General features: G+C 41.5%; 1 protein-coding gene across 1 annotated transcript in view; it reads right to left on the bottom strand.

Moving 5' to 3' along the window:
* Positions 1-22,290, bottom strand: part of LOC148376826 (unconventional myosin-X-like) — a 44,195-nt gene extending 21,905 nt beyond the window's left edge. Inside the window, exon 1 of the mRNA XM_088327075.1 lies at positions 22,071-22,290. Within this exon, the coding sequence (XP_088183201.1) occupies positions 22,071-22,091 (21 nt within the window). The 5' untranslated portion in view covers positions 22,092-22,290. The remainder of the gene's footprint in view (positions 1-22,070) is intronic.
* Between the last annotated feature and the right edge of the window lie 2,959 nt (positions 22,291-25,249).

The following is a 25,249-nucleotide window of genomic DNA, read 5'->3' as shown; positions in this document are numbered from 1 at the left end:
TTCACGTCACGTCACGTGCACAGAGCATGCTCTGGCTCCGTTAAAAGCAATTACAGCTCCTTCTCCGTTTTATCCAAATTATTTATTTTATAACAAGTATTCCTTGGTCTAGTATCCATACATAGTTTAAGTATATATTTTTAATGAACATATATTTATAATTATTAATTAATTTAAAAAAAAAAAAAAAAAAAAAAAAAAAGCAGGACCGAACCCGACCCGACCCGACCGTATGACTGACATTTCAGGCCCGACCTGGCCCGAAATTGCCTCGGGTTCGGGTTCGGGTTCGGGCTCGGGCCATGAATCTTAGCTCTAATATATATATATATATATATATATATATATATAGACAGTGAAGAAAAGAAGTATTTGAATTTTCATGGTAGTTGCATGTCCGCTGCGAGGGAGCTAAACTAAAAAGAAAAATCCAGAAATCACAATGCATGATTTTGTAACGATTCATATCATGATAATGTTCAATAAAACAATATTCAGTGTAAATATAACTTTCCCCTTCAAAAAAACTCAAAATATACCCATCGAAAGCTAAACACCTGGCAACAAAAGCAAAGTCTGCGAACCTCAGTTTACTCTAGGCAAGCTTTTCGACTCACTCCTGTTTTTGCTCCCGTCTGTTTCCCGGCTTCGACCCGTTTTTTGATCTCGATCACGTTTTTTTGCTCTCCTGTCCCGGCTACTGACATTCAATTTCCAAGTAAGACCAACGCGTTGAATATATATTTTTTTAAATTCCAAACTTTTTTGCAGGACCGAAGATGTAAAAGTGCTTCATTTATCGCTTTATCCTTCAAACATTCCATTTTCTTCCCTTTACTTTTTCTTTCATTTATTTTGAAATGCGTAAATTGAATTGAATAAAGTATCTATCTATCTAAATGTAAACATCCACTAATTACGTACAATACTAAAAATGTTTTTTCTTTTTTATCATTTTGTCATGATTACTGATGTGATTGGCTCCCGATCAGTACTTGTACCCAGTCCTGTCCGTCCCCTTTTGTCAGTCCGTCTGCGAACCTCAGTTAACTCTAGGCAAACCTTTTTCGACCCTGACTCCCACCTGTCCTGTTTTTTGCTCCGTCTGTCCCCCGGCTTCGACCTGTTTATGATCCTGACCACGTCTACGCTCCCGTTCTGGCTTCCAACCTCTTTCGTCCCCGACCACGTCTTCTCTCCTATTCTGGCTTACGACTCGCTTCAGACCCCGACCAAGTTTTTGCTCTCCTGTCCCGGCTACTGACCCGTTTTTTTCTCCGTTCCCGACACCGCCATCGCTCGCCACGGAAGTCCCACTTCCGCGTTCAGAGCGACCTGCTTCCCGCATCCAGCAATCCCCAGATCGTGGGCGCAACCCTATCTTCTAATAAAACTTGTGAGAAACGTTACGCGAGTGGGTCCTGTTTCTGTTCTGGTCCTAACATTTAAAGTGTTTATATTTAAAAAATTAAGCGAATTCATTAATCATGTTTTTTTCCCTGCAGTAAATCTACGTAAAAAAAAAAATCATAACGCTCTGTTGCCTTCAAGGATGTCCCGTAAAAATGGGAATTCCAGTCATATGCCTTCAGGGACGCTGGGAAATCACAAATTTCAAATGTGTCGGGCCAAAATTGGTAGTCGGGCAAAAAATTTGGATAACGGCACCACCAAAGAGTGTTATTAAGCGCTTAGTGTTAGCGTCATTCCTTCGAGGACGTCCTGACAAAAAAAAAACAGGAATTCCAGTCATGAGCCTTCAAGGATGCTCGGAAATCACAATGCTCAAATGTTCGGTGGGCCAAAACTGGTTGCCGGGCAGAAAACTTCCCGTCCCGGCTACTGACCCGTTTTTTTCCCGTTCCCGACACCGCCATCGCTCGCCACGGAAGATCCACTTCCGCGTTCAGAGCGACCTAATCCCGCGACCAGCGATCCCCGGATCTGTCATGTCCTGCACGGTTGTCAGGGCGCCCAGCTGGCCCCGCCCCTTGACACCGGCTGACCTGCATTTCCTGATTACTTTTTATTTCCTGGTCTGTTTGTGTGTCGGACAACTTTTCTTTCTCAATTAAAGTGACAGATCGTCAAATGAGTTCCAACTTCCTGCTTCCCGACCCGTTTCAAGACAGTCCTTTTCCGTGACGGGATCGTGGGTGCAACCCTTTCCTTTCTTCCCAATAAAACTGAGAGAAACGTGACGCAAGTGGGTCCTGTCTCCGTTCTGGTTCTGACAAAAGCAGGAAAATATGGATAGAAAAATCTAATCATTGGAAGGCAAATCTGAAAAATGTATCATAAGGAGAGAGAATGTAGAATAGAATATTGAAGAATATAAGAATGTGTCTTTTTTGTGATTGGACGCTGAATAAACAAACAGGAAGTGAAAATCCTGAGGAGGGGAGTGAAGGGGGTGGGGGGGTCTGAAGGGTCGGGGGAGATTAGAGGCGGTGGGGGTCCCTGGATTCTTCTTTGGCACACTTCCCACGTGACCCACTTTTTGTGCGCGACGTGTGCCCTTTAAGAGAGACCACCACCCCCAGGATACACAATTTCTTATTGTGCTTTCAGGCAAACTCAAGCCCCGCCCCCCTGCCCCAACCGTGTGCAGGGTTCCGACCCCTGACCCCCCCTCGAGGAAAAAAAGCCATGACAAATAAATGGGAGTCCGATTCATACATTTGACAGAGCGCTAAGCCACGCCCACCATAGTTGGGGTATCCATGTATCACAAGGGGAGCAAATAGAGCGGCTGAAACCACATTCCTGATAGCGTAGCCATATTATTTCTTCCTTAGGACACGAACTTCTCAAAAGTGCTAACGATACTCATTAAGGTTTACTTTAAGCAGATGACTTTAGAAGTTCCTAAGCTGTGACGGAAGGAAGCCGTTCGGGAAATGTTTATAGCGTGTCCGGGTTTCCATTTCATGGCAAGATACCGAATGTGTCACGATTACCGATGTGATACACCTGTGCCCGCTTCTTGGACTCTGATTGGCTCCCTGTCCCTATTTAAACCCACTTCTTTCTGTCACCTGTTGTCAGTCCGTCTGCGAACCTCAGTTAACAGTAGGCAAGCCTTTTTCGACCCTGACTCTCACTTGTTTTTGCTCCCGTCTGTCCCCCGGCTTCGACCCGTTTTTGATCTTGACCACGTCTACTCTCCGGTCCCGGCTTTTGACCTCTTTTTGAACCCGACCACGTCTCCTCTCCTTTCCTGGCTTATGACTCGCTTCCGACCCGACCACCTTTTTGCTCTCTTGTCCTGGTTACTGACCCGTTTTTCTGTTCCTGACACCGCCATCGCTCGCCACAGAGGATCCACCTGTTCCCGCTCCTTAGGCGTCAACTGCCTCAGACTCTGATTGGCCCCCTATCCCTATTTCAACCCTCTCCTGTCTGTCCACTGTTGTCAGTCCGTCTGTGAACCTCAGTTAACACTAAGCAAGCTTTTGACCTCTTTTTGAACCCAACCACGTCTACTCTCCATTCCTGGCTTACAACTTGTTTCTGACCCCGACCACATTTTTGCTCTCCTGTTCCAGCTACTGACCTGTTTTTTTATCCTGACCACGTCTACTCTCCCATCCCGGCTTCCGACCTCTTTTTGTAACCAACCATGTCTACTCTCCTTTCCTGTCTTACGACTCGTTTCTGACCCCGACCACATTTTTGCTCTCCTGTCCTGGTTACTGATCCGTTTCGATCCTGACGACATCTAGTCTCCCATCCCGGCTTTCGACCTCTTTTTGTTCTCGACCACGTCTACTCTCCTTTCCTGGCTTACGACTCGTTTCTGACCCCGACTACATTTTTGCTCTTCTGTCCCGGCTACTGACCCGTTTTTTTGTTCCTGACACTCCCCTGGGTTAAATGTGTAAGGGTCCCTGGGCAAAACACTGAACCCCCAATATGCTGGTAATCTCTTTGCATGGCAGACCCTGCTATCGGTGTGTGAGTATGTGTGTGAATGGGTAAGTGTGAAGCACATTGTAAAGGTCTTCAGTCCACTATGTCAATGACATTTTGGACATTTCCTGCAGACAGCTTTCAAAATAAAACTGAGTAAGATCGCCAATTGTGTCGAGACGTGTTTTATCCACAGTTCTGAAGTCAAGAGATCAAATCCAGCTACCAGCCGTCCTGTGCGGAGTTTGCATATTCTCCCCGTCCTTGTGTGGGTTTCCTCCCAAGTGGTTGGTCTGAATTGTCCCTAGGTGTGAATGAGCAAGTGAGATGTCTGTCTCAGTCTCTGGCTGGCAACCAGTTCAGGGTGTCCTCTGCTCCGGCACCCCCGAGACCCTACTGAGGATAAGCCGTGCAGATAATATAGAGCTTTGAACAAATATTTAGGCTATCATTTTTATTATTAGATATTACCATAGCCATCCATCAGTCCATTATCTGTGCCGTTTATCCCCATTAGGGTCACGGGGCTGTGGGAGCCGGCCATCTCAGTCTTCAGGAAGTGGGCAGGGGGACACTCCTTCCCACCAAGGGACAATTAACCTGACATGCATGTTTTTGGAACATGGGAGGGGAACTCACGCAAACACAGGGAGAACATGCAAACTCCACACGTGGAGGCTGCGGTAGCGGGAATTGAACCCTCGACATCTGCACCAAGGGGCTGTGCGTGTTTTTATGCTAGATTATAGCCTTGGAAATCTGCTGTTATTTATTCTTGATTTTTCGCCATTTTTATTATCTTTATATTATTATTTTGTGAATTATATTCTTTCATTTAAATTAATTTTTATGATCTAATGTTTTATTTTATATTTGAGAATAAATATCATAAAACTTGCCTAGAGGGAACAGACATAATTGGCTGCCATCTTGTTACCAAAAAGTCCAAAAAAACTCCCTAGTATGTAGTCTTCCATTCGTTTTTTAGCACTCGTTTCTGTTGCACAACACATCTAGTGGTCTAATAATACACGCTGTCCCTTTAAAGTTTTTTGTTTGCGGCTTTCTTGTTTTTTTCCCAAATAAAACGAGTATTTTTATCCACCGTACGTGACGGAAAAGAGCATTCCGAGTGATTTAAGACCTACTTTAAGGTTCCCACTAATTTATGGGACTTGATTTTCGCTGGTGGGGGAAAAAAAAAGGAAAGCGATCGTGCGGGAGAATAAATTGCATTTTAATTGGATGTGGTTTGCCAGTTGTTGTTGTTTCCATTTGGAGCAGGGACCTCTCAAGTCCGGCCCGGGGGCCAGTTACTGTCAGGACCGGAACGGAGACAGGACCCACTCGCGTAACGTTTCTCGCAGTTTTATTGGGGAGAAGGGAAAGGAGCGTACACACGATCCGGAGATCGCTGGTCGTGGGGTGTAGGTTGCTCAGACGCAGAAGTGGGACTTCCGTGGCGAGCGATGGCGGTGTCGGGAACGGGAAAAACGGGACAGGAGAGCAAAAAACGTGGCCAGGGGTCGGAAGCGAGTCGTAAGCCAGAATAGGAGAGAAGACGTGGTCTGGGACAAAAAGAGGTCAAAAGCTGGGACAGGAGGGTAGACGTGGTCAGGATCTAAAACGGGTCGAAGCCGGGGGAAGGACAGGAGCAAAAAACGGGACAGGTGGGAGTCAGGGTCGAAAAAGGCTGGTGTTGGGAGCGGAGACAAGTCGAAAGCCAGGAGAGGAAAGTAGACACATGGGTCGTTATTCAGGACGGGAGAACAGACGTGGTCGAGATCGAAACAGGGCATCATTCGGGACGGGAGAGCAGACGTGGTCGAGATCAAAACAGATCGTAGCGGGAGACAAACAGGAGCAAAAAAACAAGACAGGCAAAAAAGGGCAGACAAGCTGCAGCTGGTGCCACACGGGCGGGGCCAATTGGGCGCCATGGCAACTGTGACAGTTACAGCCCCTCATTTTTTACTGGCCTGCAGCTTCGATCATAAAATTGTTAATCGAGGCCTGCCAGTAATGTTGAGCGCAGTAGAAAATATTTGAGAATTTTAGCCCACCCCAATCAAGACACGGCAACCGTGAATAAAAAAAGGAAAGTTGACTGTGAGGTTCGCCACTCGCAGGACAAGAGGAAATTGGAATATTTTTTCACTGAAATCCGAAACAACTTCGATATCATATCGAGAGGCGCTGCCAGACGAAACATGCTAACTACAAAAAGCCAACTGGAAACCAACGCTGTGAAAAGGTGAAGCAGCTGGAAGCTGTTTTGACAGCACGGCAGTGTTTTTTTTCCACAAGACCCTGTGCGTCAAATGAATATGCTACAAAAGAGAGCTACAAAGTCTGATTGAATGAATAGTCGTCCCGATTCCGGCCCCCGGCTTTCTCAAAAGTGTGCACCCCCCTGATTTAGAGGAAAACGAGCGGGTAGAAACCCGGCAGAAAAAAAGGGTTTGGATAAAGAGCTTGTCATAACAAAATGAAAGTATTGAAACGGGGCGACAGCACGAGCCTCGGTCGACCTTGAGATTCGGGAAAGGTCGTTAGACGGGAACGCCGAACGCTCCACAAACCGCTTCCTGTTGGCGGCCCACAAAAGCCCGTTTGTGGGCAGGAAGCTCGGAAACGAAAACGGGGGAGGGGCGGAGGCAGCTGCAGAACCCCCCCCCCCCCGACACAATTTTTACTGCGATGGGGGGGGGGCATCGACAGACAATCGCACTGTCATGTTCTGTACCCTCGTCTTCGAGCGAAGTCTGTGGTGTCTTACTTTCATGTTTTGTTCAGTTCAAGCTCGTTATTGTGACCAACACGTCCCCTTGCATTGTTATCTTTCTTGTTTTTTCTCTGATCGGTTAAAAACCCCGTGTTCCGTCCCTTTCATGTTTTGTACAGTTAGGTCTAGTGAACATATCTTTCATTGACTTTCGTCATTGTTTTTCCCTATTTGGTTAGAATGGATAAGTGTTACAACATGTCCTGCATTCCTTGCTTTTCATATTTTGTTAGGTTAGTTAGGGTTCCAACATATTTTCCATCTTCTCTCTTTCATGTTTTGTTCGGTTCGAGCTCGTTATTGTGACCAACACATCCCCTTGAATTGTTATCTTTCTTGTTTTTTTCTCTGATCAGTAAAAAAAAACCTGCATTCCGTCCCTTTCATGTTTTGTTCAGTTAGATCTAGTGAACATATCTTTTATTGTCTTTCTGCATTGTTTTTTTTCCCTATTTGATTAGAATGGGTAAGTGTTACAACTTGTCCTGAATTCTCCTTTTATGTTTTGTTCAGTTCAAGCTCATTATTGTGACCAACACATCCCCTTGCATTGTTATCTTTCTTGTTTTTTTCTCTGATCAGAAAAAAACCCTGCATGTCCTGCATTCCTTGCTTTTCATATTTTGTTAGGCTAGGGTTCCAACATGTACTGCATTCCTTGTCTTTCATGTTTTGTTGGGTTTGTTAGGGTTCCAACATATTTTCCATCTTCTCCCTTTCATGTTTTGTTCAGTTCCAGCTCGTTATTGTGACCAACACATCCCCTTGCACATTGTTATCTTACTTGTTCCGTCCCTTTCATGTTTTGTCCAGTTAGATCTAGTGAACATATCTTTTATTGTTTTTCGTCATTGTTTTTTCCCTATTTGGTTGGAATGGGTGTTACAACATGTCTTGCATTCCTTGTCTTTCATGTTTTGTAAGGTTAGGGTTCCAATATGTCCTGCGTTCCTTGTTTTTTATGTTTTATTAGGTTAGTTAGGGTTCCAACAAATCTTCCTTTTTCTCCCGTTTGTGTTTTGACATAGTAAATAAGTGTTAGCGTCAGGACATATCCTGTCTCATCTCTCTTTCTTGTTATTTCTTTAAGTTAGTGTTTATTCCAACGTATCCTGCAGCTTTACATCCTTGTTTTGTTCAGTTAGTTTAATATAATTTCCTGCATCTTCTCTCTTTCATATTCTGTTTGTCATTATCTTTCTCGTTTTTTTTGTGGTTAGTGTTCCAAAATAATGTTTTGTTCAATTAAAGCAAGCTAGTGTCCCAACATATCTTGTGTTGTCCGTCTTCCTTTTATGTTTTGTTCCATCAAGGTATGTTAGCGTTCCAACATTCCCCGTGTATTTTTTTCATGTCTTGTTCAGTTAGACACATCTTGCATTGTCTTTTGTTTCTGCCGTCTGTTCAGTTAGAACTAATTATTGTTGCCGCATATCCTGCATTCCTTCCTTGCATGTTTTGTTCAGTTAGTTAGGGTTCCAACATGTATTGCAACATCTCTTTTGTGTGTTTTGTTCAGTTCGGGTTAAAAGTGCTACAATCATCTTACTTTCTTGTTTTGTTTCTTAAGTTAGAGTTAGTTTGAGTTCCAACATGTTCTGTGTCTTCTTAATTTCCTGTTTTTTTCAGTTGGTGTTCCAATATTTCTTGTAACCTATTTCTATTTTTTTTTGTGGTCGGAGTAAGTGTTCCAACATATACTTGTATTGCGCCTTTTCTTACTTCAATGGTTTGTTTAGTTATAGCCAGCTAGTGTCCCAACTGTTGTCTGACTTCCTTTCATGTTTTGTTCAATTAGAGTTTCAGTGTTCCAATGTGCCTCGCTGTTCATGTTTTGTTCAGTTAGAAGAAGTAAGTGCTCCAAGACTTTTTGTGTTGTCTGTCTTCCCCCATGTTTTGTCCAGTTAGAATTGGTTAGTGTCTCGACATATGCTGTTGTCTGACTTCCTTTCATGTTTTGGTCAATTAGAGTTTTTCAGTGTTCCAATGTGCCTCGTTGTTAATGTTTTGTTCGGTTAGAAGAAGTAAGTGCTCCAAGACTTTTTGTGTTGTCTGTCTCCCGTCACGTTTTGTCCAGTTAGAATTGGTTAGTGTCCCAACATATGCTCTTGTCTGACTTCCTTTCATGTTTTGTTCAATTAAGGTTGAGTGTTCCAATGTGCCTTGACATTCATGTTTTGTTCAGTTCAAAGAAGTAAGTGGTTTAAGACTTTTTGTGTTGTCTGTCTTCTCTCATGTTTTGTTCAGTTAGAATTGGTTAGTGTCCCAACACATGTTGTTGTCTGACTTCCTTTCATGTTTTGTTCAGTTTGAGGAAGGAAGTGCTCCAAGACTTTTTGTGTTGTCTGTCTTCCCCCATGTTTTGTCCAGTTAGAATTGATTAGTGTCCCGACAAATGCTGTTGTCTGACTTCCTTTCATGTTTTGTTCAATTAGATTTTTTTTTAGTGTTCCGATGTGCCTTGCCATTCATGTTTTGTTCAGTTAGAAGAAGTAAGTGCTTCAAGACTGTTTGTGTTGTCTGTCTTCCCCCATGTTTTGTCCAGTTAGAATTGGTTAGTGTCTCGACATATGCTGTTGTCTGACTTCCTTTCATGTTTTGGTCAATTAGAGTTTTTCAGTGTTCCAATGTGCCTCGTTGTTAATGTTTTGTTCGGTTAGAAGAAGCAAGTGCTCCAAGACTTTTTGTGTTGTCTGTCTTCCGTCACGTTTTGTCCAGTTAGAATTGGTTAGTGTCCCAACATATGCTCTTGTCTGACTTCCTTTCATGTTTTGTTCAATTAAGGTTGAGTGTTCCAATGTGCCTTGACATTCATGTTTTGTTCAGTTCAAAGAAGTAAGTGGTTTAAGACTTTTTGTGTTGTCTGTCTTCTCTCATGTTTTGTTCAGTTAGAATTGGTTAGTGTCCCAACATATGTTGTTGTCTGACTTCCTTTCATGTTTTGTTCAGTTAGAATTGGTTAGTGTTCTGACATATTCTACGTTTTCCAACTTCTATGTTTTGTTTCCAGACCAACTGACGGAGAAGAATTGTGGGCGGAGTTACAAAGTGAGGATTTATCTTTGGGTGCGACTCCCTCCCAGAGTTAATCATGAACAAAATGGAGGTGAAAGGCGACCCGAAGGAGTAGCAGGTGAGCGACGGCGACCGGCCGTTGCCGAGGCCACAAAACGCTCCAAAAGTTGAAAAGGGGGAGGAGCCTCCCCGGCGATAAACCCGAAGGTCGTCTCGTTCCCGAGCCGCCTCCCCGCCGACCTTCCCAAAAAAAAACAGGTGCCAGCCGTCGCCACGGCAACGGCAAGATTCTCAACCTTCATCCCTTCCTCAAATGTCAACCGCAGCCGATCAAGTCGGAGACGACGGGACAAAAACAAGGAAGGGGAAGAAAAATGAGAGGAGAGAAGAAGAGAAAGGCAGGTGCCACGAGGAACGTAAAACGGAGGAAGAAAAATGACAAACAGAAAAGGAAGAGAAAAATGAGAAGAAGGGAGGAAAAGAAAGAAATAGAAAAATGAAAAGAATGGGGAAAGAGAAGAAGCAAGAGGAGAAAAGGGAAAATGAACACAAAGACAAGAGGAAAAGAAAGGGGAGAACAGATAGGATAAGAATAAGGTGAAGAGAGAAAAAAGGAGAAAAGAAGGAGGGAAAAGGATGAGAAGAAGGATGGGGGAAAAACAAGAGGAACAAGATATAAAGGAGGAAAATGACAAATAGAAGAGAATTGAGAAATTGAGGAGATAGTGGGAAAGGAAGAGCAAGTGGAGAAGATCAAGGAGGAAGGACACAAATGAGAAGAAGGGTGGAAAAGAAAGAAATAGAAAAATGAAAAGAATGGGGAAAGAGAAGAAACAAGAGGAGAAAAGGGAGAAAAATGAACACAAAGACACGACGAAAAGAAAGGGGAGAACAGATAGGATAAGAATAAGGTTACAGAAAATAAAAGAAGAAACATAAAAAGAAGGAGGGAAAAGAAAAAGGATGGTGAAGGATTCAGAGGAACAAGATATAAAGAAGAAAAATGATAAAAAGGACCGGAAAAGAAGAGAATTGAAAACATTGAGGAGATAATGGAAAAGGAGGAGGGACACAAAGGAGAAGAAGTGTGGAAAAGAAAGAAGAAAGAAAATGGGAAGAATGGGGGAAGAGAAGAAGCAAGAGGAGAAAAGGGAAAATGATCACAAAGACACGACGCAAAGAAAGAGGAGGATGGAAAATGATAGAAAATAGGGTGAAAGAAGGAAAAAGGAGAAAAGCAACTTGGGGAGAAGGAGGAAGAAAGAAAAGAAGAAAAAGAAAGGGTAAGAATCCAAAGAGCAAGAGAAGTAGAGAAGGAAGGGCAAGAAAAGAAAGGAGGAAAATGAGAAACAAAGAGGAGGGAAAATGGAGAGAATGAGAAAGAGAAGAAAATGAGGAAGGAAAGGGTGAGAAAAGGATACAAAAGGAAAGAAAAAAGGAGGAAAGGGAGGAAAGAGGGATGGGCATTGTGAGAAGGAAAATGATTACAGAGAAATAATGGAAAGAATGGGGGAAATGAGAAGAAAATGGGAAGAGGGGAATATGAAGAGAAGAAAAAAAGAAGGAAAAAAAGATGAGAAATGAGGATAAGGAAAAAAAGAAGGGAAAGGAGACAAATTTAAAAAGCCAAGAAGGAGAAAAGACAATGATAACTGGGAGAAAGGAGGATAAAATGGAAAAAAGAGCAATGGGAAAAAAAGAAAAGGATGTGGTTGGATGAGAAGGCAATTAATTGAAAGAAAGGGAGGAAAATGGAAATGTGAAGCAAAACGAAAAAAAAGAGGAGTAAAAAAAGGGAGGAGAAGAAAGAGAAGGAAGGAGGAAAAGGGAAAGCCTTAAAAGAAGGACCAGAAGAAGAGATTTGGCCCATAAATGGACTTCCTTACTTTTTTCCTTAGCATCAAAACATTTTAGCTTCGTTAGCTTAGCATCAGACTTTTCATCTCTTTACAAAATCTGTATTTCATTTGAGCTAGGTACAAGATATTAGCTTAACTTAGCATTAGCAGATAAAGGAACTCATTTTTGATTGAAAACTTTGAAACTTAGGCAAGCATTTTAGCTAAATACTAGCTTAAGTTATCTTAGCATTAGCTGCTATTTGTCATTCAAGTGATTCAATATGCTAGCTTAAGTTAGCTTAGCATTAGCTGCTATTTGTCATTCGGGTGATTCAATAAGCTAGCTTAAGTTAGCTTAGCATTAGCTGCTATTTGTCATTCAAGTGATTCAATATGCTATCTTATGTTATCTTAGCGTTAGTTGCTATTTGTCATTCAAGGGATTCAAGATGCTATCTTATGTTATCTTAGCGTTAGCTGCTATTTGTAATTCAAGTGATTCGATATGCTAGCTTAAGTTATTTTAGCATTAACTGCTATTTGTCATTCAAGTGATTCAATATACTAGCTTAATTTATCTTTGCATTAGGTGCTATTTGTCATTTAAGTGATTCAATATGCTAGCTTAAGTTACCTTAGCATTAGCTGCTATTTGTCATTATGAAAGAAGAGATCATGAGCTAAACATTGAACAAGGCACGAGGCACGTTCACGCCCAAAGCAAGGCTAGGTGTTTTAGCTAGCTGGTTGTCATTCAGTTGGTTATAGTTGCTAGCTTGGTTTACCTAAGCATTAGCTGCTATTTGTCACTTTGAAAACAAGCAGCACATTTAATAAAATATGTTTATACTCTAAGCTAAACTGAGCATTTTAGCAAGCTACTTGTCAATCAAGTGATTATAGATGCTAACTTAGGTTAGCTTAGCATTAGCTGCTACTTGTCGCTTTAAAAGAAGAGGATATGAGCACAAATTAGACAAGTCACGTTTATGCACAAAACCAAACCAAACTTTTTAGCTATCTACCAGAAACTCAATTGATTCAATATGCTCGCTTAAGTTAACTTAGCGTTAGCTGCTATTTGTCATAGTGAAAGAAGGGATCGTGAGCTACAACGAAACAACAGCAAGGCTAAGTGTTTTAGCTAGCTAATTGTCATTCAGTTGGTTATAGATGCTAACTGAGTGTAACTAAGCATTAGGTTTATTAGTCATTTAAGTGACCAAAGATGCTAGCGTAGTTTAGCTTAGCATTAGCTGCTCTTTGTGACTTTAAAAGGGGACATGAGCTACATATTCAACAAAACGCATTTACGCTTCAAGCTAAGAAAAACGTTTAAGCTAGCTAATTGTCATTCAGTTGGTTATAGATGCTATCGGAGTGTAACTAAGCATTAGCTTTTATTAGTCATTTAAGTGACCAAAGATGCTAGCTTAGTTTAGCTTAGCATTAGCTGCTCTTTGGGACTTCAAAAGAGGACAAGAGCTACATATTTAACAAAACACATTTACGTCTCGAGCTAAGATAACCGTTTTAGCTAGCTAATTGTCATTCAGTAGTTTATGGATGCTATCTGAATGTAACTAAGTATTAGCTTTTATTAGTCATTTAAGTGACCAAAGATGCTAGCGTAGTTTAGCTTAGCATTAGCTGCTCTTTGTGACTTTAAAAGAGGACATGAGCTACATATTTAACAAAACACATTTTCGCCTCAAGCTAAGATAACCGTTTTAGCTAGCTAATCGTCATTCAGTTGGTTATAGATGCTATCTGAGTGTAACTAAGCATTAGCTTCTATTAATCATTTAAGTGACCAAAGATGCTAGTTTAATTTAGCTTAGCATTAGCTGCTCTTGGTGACTGAATAGGACAATTACTGCAAATTTCTAAATAGACATTGACGCTGGCAGCTAAGATAACCGTTTTAGCTAGCTAATTGTCATTCAGTTGGTTTTAGATGCTATCCGAGTGTAACTAAGTATTAGCTTTTATTAGTCATTAAAGCGACCAAAGATGCTAGCTTAATTTAGCTTAGCATTAGCTACGCTTGGTGACTGAATAGGACAATAGCTGCAAAAGACATTGACGCTGGCAGCTAAACCAGGCATTTACGCTAACTACTAGACATTCAAATGATTAAAGATGTTAGCTTAACGCGAGCTACTGTGCTGCAGCTTGAGAAGGCGCAGAAAACAAGAGCGACAAGTTGAAGAATGACATCATTGAACTCGAGCTAGCTTGCGGTGCTCACTCACGAGTTTTTATTTAAAGCGCTGAACGTCTGACCTACTTTCCGCGCTAGCTTTGTTGACACAAATTGCGTCGTGCGCGTTCGGAACTGGCCGGTGCTAAAGCCAGCCGCGCCATGTGCCATCCAGCTGTTGGGACTTTTTCCCAAAGAGGAAATTAGCGTCCGATCCTGAATGTTCCTCAGCGGAAGACTTACTCGTTAGCAGTGTAGCATAGCTTAGCATGAGCAAATAGCTAGTGCTAGAGATTAGCTTGCAGTATTGTCTTGTTTTTCAGGAAGTGATTGTTGGGCTAAGAAAAGGACATGCTATCATACATTAGCAGCATAGCATAGCAGCGGCAGCTAATTAGCACTATGGCTAAATTGTTTGCTATTTTATCCTCTCGGAAACAAATGTTAGGTTAGCAAAGGGACACAATATTACACATTATTATATAGCTTAGCATTGGTGGCTAATTAGCACTAAAGAAGATTTTCTTACAGCTTGTCCTATTTTTCAGGAAGTGACTGTTATGCTAACAAAAAGAGACACTATTACACATTAGCAGCGTAGTATAGCATAACATTAGCAGCTAATTAGCATTAAGGACATTTTTTTGGTTTATTTTTGTCTCATCCTCCAAAACTGTTGGGCTAGCAACAGGACACACTCCCACACATTAGCAGCATAGCTTAGCCTTGGCAGCTAATTCGTGCTCAAGAAGATTTGTTTACATTACTGTCTTGTGACTGTTGGGTTAGCAAAGGCACACACTATCATACATTAGCAGTGCAACTTAGCTTAGCATTGGAAGCTATTTAGCACTAAAGAAGATTAGTTTCTCTCTTTTGTCTCATTTTTCTAAGAAGTGAGGATTGGACTGAAAGAGGACACACTCCCACACATTAGCAGCATAGCTTAGCATAGCATTAGCAGCTAGTTAGCACGAAAGGAGATTTGTTCGCCGTTTTGTCTCGTCTTGAACGAAGTGACTGCGAAGGCTAGCAACAGGATACACGCTCACACTTTAGCAGCATAGCTTAGCATAACAATTGGCCGCTAACTAGCGCAAAAAAAAGCTGTTTCGGAAAATCTGTCACATCTTCAAGGACGAGTAAGTGGGACTAGAAACACATTAGCAATGCAGCTTAGCATAACATTAGCAGCTAATCAATGCTAAAAAGAGTTGTTTTTTTTTAGTTGTTTCATCTTCCAGGAAGCGATAGCTGTGCTAGCAACATGACACGCTCCCACATATTAACTACATAGCTTAGCATAACCTTGGCGGCTAATTAGCGCTAAAGGAGTTTTGTTTATGTTTTGTTTACCAGGAAATGAAAGTTGGACTAGCAAAATGCTACACTCTCACACATTAGCAGTGTAGCATAGCATAACTTTGGCGGCTAATTATCACGATAGGAGATTACTTTCCAAGGGAGTGACAGTTAGGCTAGCAAAACACACGCTATCATAAATTAGCAGCATAGCTTAGCATAGCATTAGCAGCTTATTCCCGCAAAAAGCGATTTATTTGCCGTTTTGTCTCGTCTTTCAGAACGTGAATGTTGGGCTAGCCACAGGGGGAATTAGCAATATAGCTTAGCATAACATTAGCAGCTAATTAGTGCTAAAAAAAAAAAAGAGTTGTTTTTAGTTGTGCTAGCAACATGACACACTCCCACATATTAACTACATAGCTTAGCATAACCTTGACGGCTAATTAGCGCTACAGTTTTGTTTATGTTTTGGACTAGCAAAAGTTTACACTCTCACAGATTAGCAGTGTAGCATAGCATAACTTTGGTGGCTAATTATCACGATAGGAGATTACTTTCCAAGGGAGTAACTGTTAGGCTAGCAAAACACACGCTATCATACATTAGCAGCATAGCATAGCAATGGCAGCTAATTAGCGATTTGTTACCAGCTCAGTAGCCTAGATGGTAAGGCGCCCGCTTTGAGACTGGGAGGTTCGGGTTCGCGCCCCGGCCGAGTCATTCCTAAGACTTAAAAAGTGGTCGGCGGCGCCCTCTCTTGGCTGCGGCTGCATCGGGTCAGATGCAATCGACATTTCGTTCTGTGTACATTGTTACACAGAATGACAATACAAGGAAATTATTATTATTATTATTATTATTATGGTTTGTCATCCAGGAAGTGAGTCTGGCCGGCGTCCAATCTGATAGGACGCTGTGAAAATGCCGTTGATCAAGCCCCGCCCCCTTTTTTCAAATGGAAACACAAGGAGGAAAGGACTGGCACAGGTTTTGCCTTTTTTTGCAGCTCCTTTTTTCACTCGATTCAGGATTTATCTTGACTCGCTTTTCTGGATTGTCATCTTGAATCATTCCCCCATAGAAGAAGTCGGTCCACATCCGGCATCTGTTTGGAAGTGGACCGATTCCTTCCAGAGTCCACATCTGGTATCCATTATCCCCGAAAGCCGTCCCCGAATCAAACTCTGCTCTCGAAACCTTTAAGGAGTTCACAAAATAACTCCAATTTAGTTCTCAAGTTCCACAAAAAGATTTCCAAATTCAAGCACTTTTCAAGCACTTTCAAGGCCAATTTTTTACCTTCAAAAGGAAGAAATCCAACGTTGATCTAAATAAAGTCCTGTTGGCTTGGACGACTCAAATAAAGTCATTATCTTGCTGCTAGCAAATACTTGCTATTTTCAACTGTTCCTATCTGCGATGTAGTCGCTTTTTTATTATAACGGGATGCTATAAACTGACACGAATTCTGCCTCGATACTGCATGCACAGCTTGGCTACATCACACATGTCCACAAATGCGGAAAAGGCTCTATAAGTCTCCATTTTCATTTGGTGGGCCGTGTGGAAAAGCCTGAAGGGTCATATGGGGCCCACGGGCCACAGTTTGCCCACCTCTGGCTTAGAAGATTTCCTCTCCTTTATCACTTTTTCATTTTTAAAAATGTTTAAGCTTTTTTCGTCTTCACCTGGCTTCTTCGTCTAATTTGTCTCAGCCCGGAAGTGTGCATAATATAACGTGTCTCGTTCGTCTCGTTTCTAAACGCAACAAGTCACTCTACAAATGTGTCATCTCGTCAGGTTATTTTTTACTTTCGATCTGTTTTTTTATCGTTAGCCGAGAAGTCGACACGATCGCTCATGTCTCGTTCGTCTCGTTTCGAACGCAACAAGTCACTCTACAAATGTGTTGTCTCGTCAGGTTATGTTTTACTTTCCACCTGTCTTTTTCATTGTTAGCCTAGAAGTCGACACGTTTGATCGTGTCTCGTTTGTCTCGTTTCAAACGCAACAAGTCACTCTACAAATGCGTCGTCTCGTCAGGTTATTTTTTACTTTCCACCTGTTTTGGTATTGTTAGCCTGGAAGTCGACACGATTGATCGTGTCTCGTTTGTCTTGTTTCAAGCGCAACAAGTCACTCTACAAATGTGTCGTCTCGTCAGATTATTTTTTACTTTCAACCTATTTTTTTTTATTGTTAGCCTAGAAGTCGACACGATTGATCATGTCTTGTTTCAAACGCACTGAGTCACTCTACAAATTCGTCGTCTCGTCAGGTTATCTTTTACTTTCCACCTGTTTTGGTACTGTTAGCCTAGAATTCGACGCGATTCATCATGTCTCGTTTGTCTTGTTTCTAAACAAAACGAGTCACTCTACAAATGCGTCGTTTCGTCAGGTTATTTTATACTTTCCACCTGTTTTTTTATTGTTAGCCTAGAAGTCGACACGATTGATCATGTCTCGTTTGTCTCATTTCTAACAAAACTAGTCACTACAAATGCGTCGTCTCATCAGATTAGTTTTTACTTTCCACCTGTTCTTTTTTATCGTTAGCCTAGAAGTCAACACGATTGCTCGTGTCTCGTTTGTCTCGTTTCAAACGCAACAAGTCACTCTACAAATGCGTCGTCTCGTCAGATAATTTTTTACTTTCAACCTATTTTTTTCATTGTTAGCCTAGAAGTCGACACAATTCCTCATGTCTTGTTGTCTCGTTTCAAACACAACAATTCACTCTACAAACGCGTCAACTCATCAGGTTATTTTTCACTTTCCACCTGTTGTTTTACCGTTAGCCTAGAAGTCGACACGATTGACCGTGTCTCGTTCGTCTCGTTTCTAACGCAACAAGTCACTCTACAAATGTGCTGGTTGCGCTTGTCATCTTTCTTCTCTCTGCCTGACATCCATGTTGAGTCCAGAAGTGACTAATAATGAATTATGTCTTGTTTGTTTCAGGTCTAGTAGTTAGCAGAGTTGATTGTGTCTCGTTCGAGACGCCACAAGTCCGTCTCCAATCGTGCCGCTCATGCTCATAGGCCTTTTGCATCGTCGTCTGTCTTCTTGGTCCCGAGTCCAAACGATAGCACATGAATCAAAGTCTTGTTCATTGCAATTTCTAGCAGAATTAACTGTTTCGTTTGTCTCGTTTAGAATTCAGGGAGTTGCCTGTCATCTCTTTTTTCAGTTTCTTCGGTGTCACGTCCAGACGCTACCACTATAAAACGAGTCTCGTTGGTCAGTTGTCTCGAGTCCAGAAGCGAGCACGACCGATTCAGTCTCATTTGTCTCGTTTCGAACGCAACGTGTCTGTCAACAGAAGTGTCACTTGTGCTCGTCGGCTTTCCTCTCACTGCCTGGCATCTATGTTGAGTCCAGGAGTTACCAACAATATATGAAGTCTTGTTTGTGTCATGTCTAGAAGTTAGTAGAGTTAATTGTGTCTTGTTTGTCTCGTTTCAGACGCCACAAGTCCGTCTAATATTGTGCCGCTCAAGCTCATAGGCCTTCTGCATCTTCGTCTGTCTTCTTGGTCCAGAGTCCAAACGATAGCACATGAACTAAAGTCTTGTTCATCGCAATTTTTGTGTTTCGTTTGTCTCGTTTAGAATGCAGGGAGTTTCTCGTCATATCTTTTTTTCACGACGCATTTCTTCTGTGTCGCGTCCAGACGCTACTACTATAAAGCGAGTCTCGTTAGTCAGTTGTCTCGAGTCCAGAAGCGAGCACGACGGACTGAGTCTCGTTTGTTTCGTTTGAGACGCCACCAGTCTGTCTCAAATTGTGCCGCGCAAGCTCATAGGCCTTTCACACCTTCGTTTGTCTTCTTGGTCCCGAGTCCAAACGATAACACATGAATTAAAGTCTTGTTCATCGCAATCTCTAGCGCAATTAACCGTGTTTCGTTTGTCTCGTTTAGAATGCAGGGAGTTGCTCGTCGTCTCCTTTTTCACGACGCATTTCTTCGGTGTCGCGCCTAGACGCTACTACTATAAAACGAGTCTCGTTGGTCAGTTGTCTCGAGTCCAGAAGCGAGCGCGACCGACGGAGTCTCGTTCGTCTCGTTTAGAGTCCGTCGACAGAAGTCTCGCTTGTGCCGGTCGGCTTTTTTCTTCCCCTCCGCCGGGTTTCTTTGTTACCACGGCGATGAGCGGAGCAGTCGGCTGATATTTGAGCCGGCCGACCGGCATTTATTTTCCTCCCCGCATTTTTTCCCCCCTCCTCTCTCTCTATTCCCCCGTCTCGCTTTATTACACCCCCTCCTCTCTCGTCTCGCTCTCGTGACACCGGGTAGGAAACTGGAGCAAATTTTGGAGGAGCCGGGGGCCGGAATGCTTTTCCCGAGTCCCTGGGACTTTTGGAAAACCGTTGGTACCTTACACACAAAAACCCGTCGGACGCCTTTGAGAGATAAAAGGGAAATCGTGCAAAATAAATAAAGGTTACGCCCGCCCACGTCCGATGTGGAAATGATGTTTACACAAAACAGAGGGAGGGGAAGAACGAGAGAGAAAAATAGAGAAAAAAGAAGGAAGAGAGAGGAGGGAGAAAGAGAAAAAGAAAGACAGAGAGAAGGAGAGAGAAAAGACAGTATATAAGAAAAATAAAAGAGAGAAGAGGAGGGAGAGAGAGTTAAAAGCGAAAAAGTAAGAAAGACACAGAGAGAGAAGAAAGAACTACAGAGTGGGAGAACCAGAGAGAGAGGGAAATGGAGAAAGAAAAAGAAAGACAATGACAGAGAGAAAATGACAGAGAGAAAAAAAAAAGATGATGAAATATAAGATGGAGAGAAAAAAAAGACAGGGAGAGAGAGAGAGAGAGAGAGAGAGAGAGAGAGAGAGTGAGAGAGAGAGGCTGAGTGAGGGACAGGGAAAAAAAGTAAGACACAGAGAGAGAAAGAGAGGGCGGGGGAGAGAAAAAATTAAGAAGGAAAGAAAGAAAGAAAGAAAGAAAGAAAGAAAGAGAAAGAAAGACAAGGGAGAGAGAGAAAGAGAGAAAGAGAAGGAAAAAGAGAAAGGAAAAAAGAAAGAAACAGAAAGGTATCTATCTATGCCATTTCACCTCGGAGAATTTTAGACCACCCCAATTCCGACATGACGACTGTGAATAAAAAAAGGAAAATTGACTGTGAGGTCCGCCCCTTCCAGGACAAGTGGAAACTGTGGCTAATTTCAAAGAATATCAACAGGCACCCAACACGCTGACTACGGCAAGCTAACTGGAAACAAAGGCTGTGAAAGGGTGAAGCGACCGGAAGCTGTTTTAAAATCAAATGAAAATGCCACAAAGGCAAGCTACAAAGTCTGACCGCCAAGCGCTACAAACCTTTCCCAGGCTGAATGGTTTGGACTCCCCTGCAGTAGAATCAAACAAACTCATGCAAAAAAACCGTTATATTTGTTCCTGAAGGCAAAAACTCCAACGGTTTTTGCTCCTCCATTATGGGACCCTGTTGTCGTTCAGAACCACAATACATGCCTTCGCCCAATCAGATCGGGTCGTAGCAGAACCCAGTTTTGGACGCAAAAACTTCAGTATAGATATCAGTATCTGCTTCTTAACTTATTCAACAAACAGATTATTCAGGCTCAGATGCAGCTGAGCCTCTCTCCCCATCTCATCGCAACATCTTCCCTTTAGGCTCTGAAAGGACATGATTTTTCAGGCCCTTGTTGCTGGATTATCCCTACTCCACTACAACAACAAATTATTCTTATAAGAATTTGTTGGTTATGGGTCCCAAGGCTTGCAATGATACGAAAAAAGGAAAAACATGATAACCATGGAAGGAAGTAACGCATTTTTACGACATTTGCCTCAATGTACAACATTAACAACTCATTATTTCGCATGCCCACTCTAAAATGCATGTCTGCTCTTGGTTTGCGTCATGACAATGCTTTGGGTTGAACATCTTCCCATAATGCCTTTCTCACTTTTTATTCAGATCAGAATCTGGCTTAACAAACTCAAGTCTGTTTAGCTATAAGACCCAAGACAATCATGAAAAGAAGTTTGCAACTAACAAGATATATAAAAGGGGCACACAAAGGGTAAGCTTCGCACATCCTAACCAATCGGGCCTTTTATTTAAAGTGAGCAACATTTTTTTTCAAATTGTTGCATCCACCATGCTACTAGACTGTACCAGCTTCTCATGTTACAAAAAAAAAGCTAATTAAAATGTCACTTTTTGTTCAGTTAAGAATCGGGCATAACAAACTCGAGTCAGCTTAGCTATAAGTCCCAAGACTAGCAGTGATGCTAGAGGAAGAAGCAACAAACCATGACAATCATGAAAACGAAGCTTGCTAGTTGCAAGATATATAAAAAGGGCACATAAAGGGTAAGCTTCGCAAATCCTAACCAATCGATGATCGGGCCTTTTATTTTGAGTTTTTTCGAATCGTTGCATCCACCACGCTACTACACTGAACCAGCTTATGTCATGTTACAAAAAAGCTATTTAAAACGTCACTTTTTTGTTCAGTTAAGAATCGGGCATAACAAACTCGAGTCTGTTTAGCTGTAAGTCCCAAGACTAGCCGTGATGCTAGAGGGAGGAGCAACAAACCATGACAATCATGAAAACGAAGCTTGCAACTAACAAGATACATAAAAAGGGCACGCAAATGGTAAGCTTCGCAAATCCTAACCAATCGATGATCGGGCCTTTTATTTTTGAATCGTTGCATCCACCACGTTACTACACTGTACCAGCTTATGTCATGTTACAAAAAAAGCTAATTAAAATGTCATTTTTCCCGGACAATATATATATTTTTTGTAATAGACATATAAGAAGTATTTATTATATACTATTTTGTTTCTGGACTGTTTAAATTCGGGATGATTCAAAGCTAATCAGCATATGTTCGAATCCCCCGCTCTACAGCATTTTCACTTGGGAAAGAAAGAAAAACTACGTCCTTGTGGTCCCTCTTTACGGCATTTCCTTCACTTTATCACTTCAACGACCAACAGTTAAGTACAAAGTTTCTTACCTGTGGCCACAAGTCCTCCATGTTTTGATGACGTCACTCGGTTCCGCTCATGGAAGAAAGAAAGTCCACAAATCCGGACCGGAAGCTTCCGTTTGGACCCGGTTTTGAGTTTTTGGTGCGGTGCCGTGCACGCGCTCTCCGCTGCAGGCACGCCGCTGGTCTCCAATCCTCCCGGGAAGCAACCGGACCGGAACCGGACCGGGGGCTCCGAACTTCTAGTCCAAACTTTTTTCGGGGACTGCTCCGGCGGACAATGAGCCAGTAGGCAAGTCCCGCCCCCCTGTGGATAGGCCACGCCCCCTTCACCCCTAGCTCCACCTCCCCCACGGCGACCGCGTGCTCCTCGGACGCCTCCTGCTGTCAACTCTCGCGAGATCACAACATGGGAGTACTCTACAGGTACAGTCGAAATAAAGTTATACTAATATAGAGTGGGATATAATAAGATATGTATAAATTAAAAAATGTGATATAGATTGCATATTAGCTGTGACAGGCTGATGCTATGCTTACTCATGCTAGCTGCACCAGTTAAATATTAACAATAAGTAAGTAAGTAAGTAAGTAAGTAAGTAAGTAAGTAAGTAGGTAAGTACCGGTAGGTAAGTAGGTAAGTAGGTAAGTGGGTAAGTAGGTAAGTAGGTAAGTGGGTAAGTAGGTAAGTAAGTGTGTAAGTAAGTGTGTAAGTAAGTGTGTAAGTAAGTAAGTAAGTAAGTAAGTAAGTAAGTAAGTAAGTAGGTAAGTAGGTAAGTAGGTAAGTAAGTAAGTAGGTAAGTAGGTAAGTGGGTAAGTAGGTAAGTGGGTAAGTAAGTGTGTAAGTAGGTAAGTAAGTAAGTCAGTAAGTAAGTAAGTAAGTAGGTAAGTAAGTAAGTAGGTAAGTAAGTAGATAAAGAGGTAAGTAAATAAGTAATTAGGTAGGTAAGTAAGTAAGTAAGTAGGTAAGTAAGTAGGTGAGTAGGTACTTAGGTAAGTAGGTAAGTAAGTAGGTGAGTAGGTACTTAGGTAAGTAGGTAAGTAAGTAAGTAGGTAAGTAAGTAGGTAAGTAAGTGTGTAAGTAGGTAAGTAAGTAAGTAAGTAGGTAAATAAGTAAGTAGGTCAATAAGTAAGTAAGCAATTAAGTAAGTAAGCAAGTGAGTAAGTGAGTAAGTAGGTAGGTAAGTAGGTAAGTAAGTAGGTAAGTAAGTAGGTAAGTAAGTAAGTAATTAAGTAAGTAGGTAAGTAAGTAGGTAGGTAAGTAAGTAAGTAGGTAAGTAAGTAGGTGAGTAGGTACTTAGGTAAGTAGGTAAGTAAGTAGGTGAGTAGGTACTTAGGTAAGTAGGTAAGTAAGTAAGTAGGTAAGTAAGTAGGTAAGTAAGTAAGTAGGTAAGTAAGTAGGTAAGTAAGTAGGTAAGTAAATAAGTAGGTAAGTAGGTAAAAGTAAGTAAATAAGTATGTAAGTAAGTAAATAGGCAAGTAAGTAAGTGAGTAAGTAGGTAAGTAAGTAAGTAGGTAAGTAAGTAGATAAGTAAGTGAGTAAGTAGGTAAGTAAGTAGGTAAGTAAGTAGGTAAGTAAGTAAGTAGGTAAGTAAGTAAGTAGATAAGTAGGTAAGTAAGTAGGTAAGTAGGTAAGTAAGTAAGTAGGTAAGTAGGTAGGTAAGTAGGTAAGTAAGTAAGTAAGTAAGTAGGTAAATAAGTAAGTAAGTAATTAAGTAAGTAAGCAAGTGAGTAAGTGAGTAAGTAGGTAGGTAAGTAAGTAGGCAAGTAAGTAGGTAAGTAGGTAAATAAGTAAGTAAGTAAGTAGGTAAGTAAGTAGTTAAGTAGGTAAGACCTACAGGCTGAAATATTATTATAATGTCTAATTATATGTCTGCTGGAAGTGTGAATTTCCCTACGGGGATGAATAAAGTATCTATCTATCTATCTATCTATCTATCTATCTAATTGTTATAGCTTCATGCTAAAAGCTACATGCTAACTGCTTCATGCTTACAAATTCTGCTAAAGGATACTTGCTAACAGTTCAATGTTAACAAATCATGCTAACGGCTACATCCTGACAAATTATGCTAACGGCTACATGTTAATGCTTCACACTAACGGCTAAATGCTAACTGCTTCGTCCCGACAAGTTATGCTAATGGCTGCATGCTAATGACTTCAGGTCTACAAATTATGCTAATGGGAACATGTTGATGAGTTATGCTAATGGGTACAGGATAAAAAGTGATGCTAACGGGTGAATGCGAAAAATATTATGCTAATGCTAACAGCTACGTGTTAACCAATTATGCTAACGGTTGCATGCTAATGAGTTATGCAAACGGATAAATGCCAACTGCTTCATGCTAAAAAATTATGCGAATGGTTACATGATAACGGCTACTTGTTTACTAATTATGCTAACGGCTACGTGCTGATGAGTTATACTAATGGATACATGCTCAAAAGTGATGCTGACGGCTAAATGCTAACTGCTTCATGCTAAATAAATATGCTAATGGTAACATGCAAACGGCTCCATATTAACAAAGAACCAAGTTAAAAGTTACAAATACATCTCTCGGAGTTAATAACTTTATGCTAACTCATAACGCAAATAACTCAACGCGACCGGTTCTCTACCATCATCTTCCAGATCCATCACAACTCTCACAATTGCCTCGGGAATTGTCTAGTATCTTTTATTGTCTTACTGCTGGAATAAGAAAAGCATAACATTTTTAATGTATGAAAAATATTTGTATTTTGGATTTATTCAGGCTGGTATTGATTGAATTTTAATTGTGACACTGGCTTTTATTTTGAACAATAACAAAATAATAGCAAGCCATTTCATCTGCAAAGAAACAAAGATGTATATAATATTTTGATCTCCAAAAATAAACAAGCATGTTCCAATGACGCAAAAAGGCTTTAAAACGGGGCAACTTCCGGCATAGGGCCTCAAAGAATCCTGGGAATTGTAGTATTGTCATACAACAAGGCTCATTTCAGCTCTCTGATTCATTTTGGGGGGGTCTTTTTTTTGGGCGCCAATATCCAAAACAGGAAGCAGCAAATTTTGTCCAAGTATTTCCTGTTTGGACTCGTGAAAGATAACAAGTCCAATGTTTGTCCCGCCTTAAAGGAAGAAAACAGAAAATTACGCTGCCTTATTTGGTATATCACGCTAAATTTGTCTGTGCTGCCATCTGGCGGCC

This window comes from Urocampus carinirostris, chromosome 1 (assembly GCF_059441175.1).
Source record: "Urocampus carinirostris isolate Australia breed hairy pipefish chromosome 1, RoL_Ucar_1.0, whole genome shotgun sequence".
In the NCBI taxonomy this organism is placed as follows: Eukaryota; Metazoa; Chordata; class Actinopteri; order Syngnathiformes; family Syngnathidae; genus Urocampus; species Urocampus carinirostris.
This window is presented reverse-complemented; position numbering and strand designations above follow the sequence as displayed.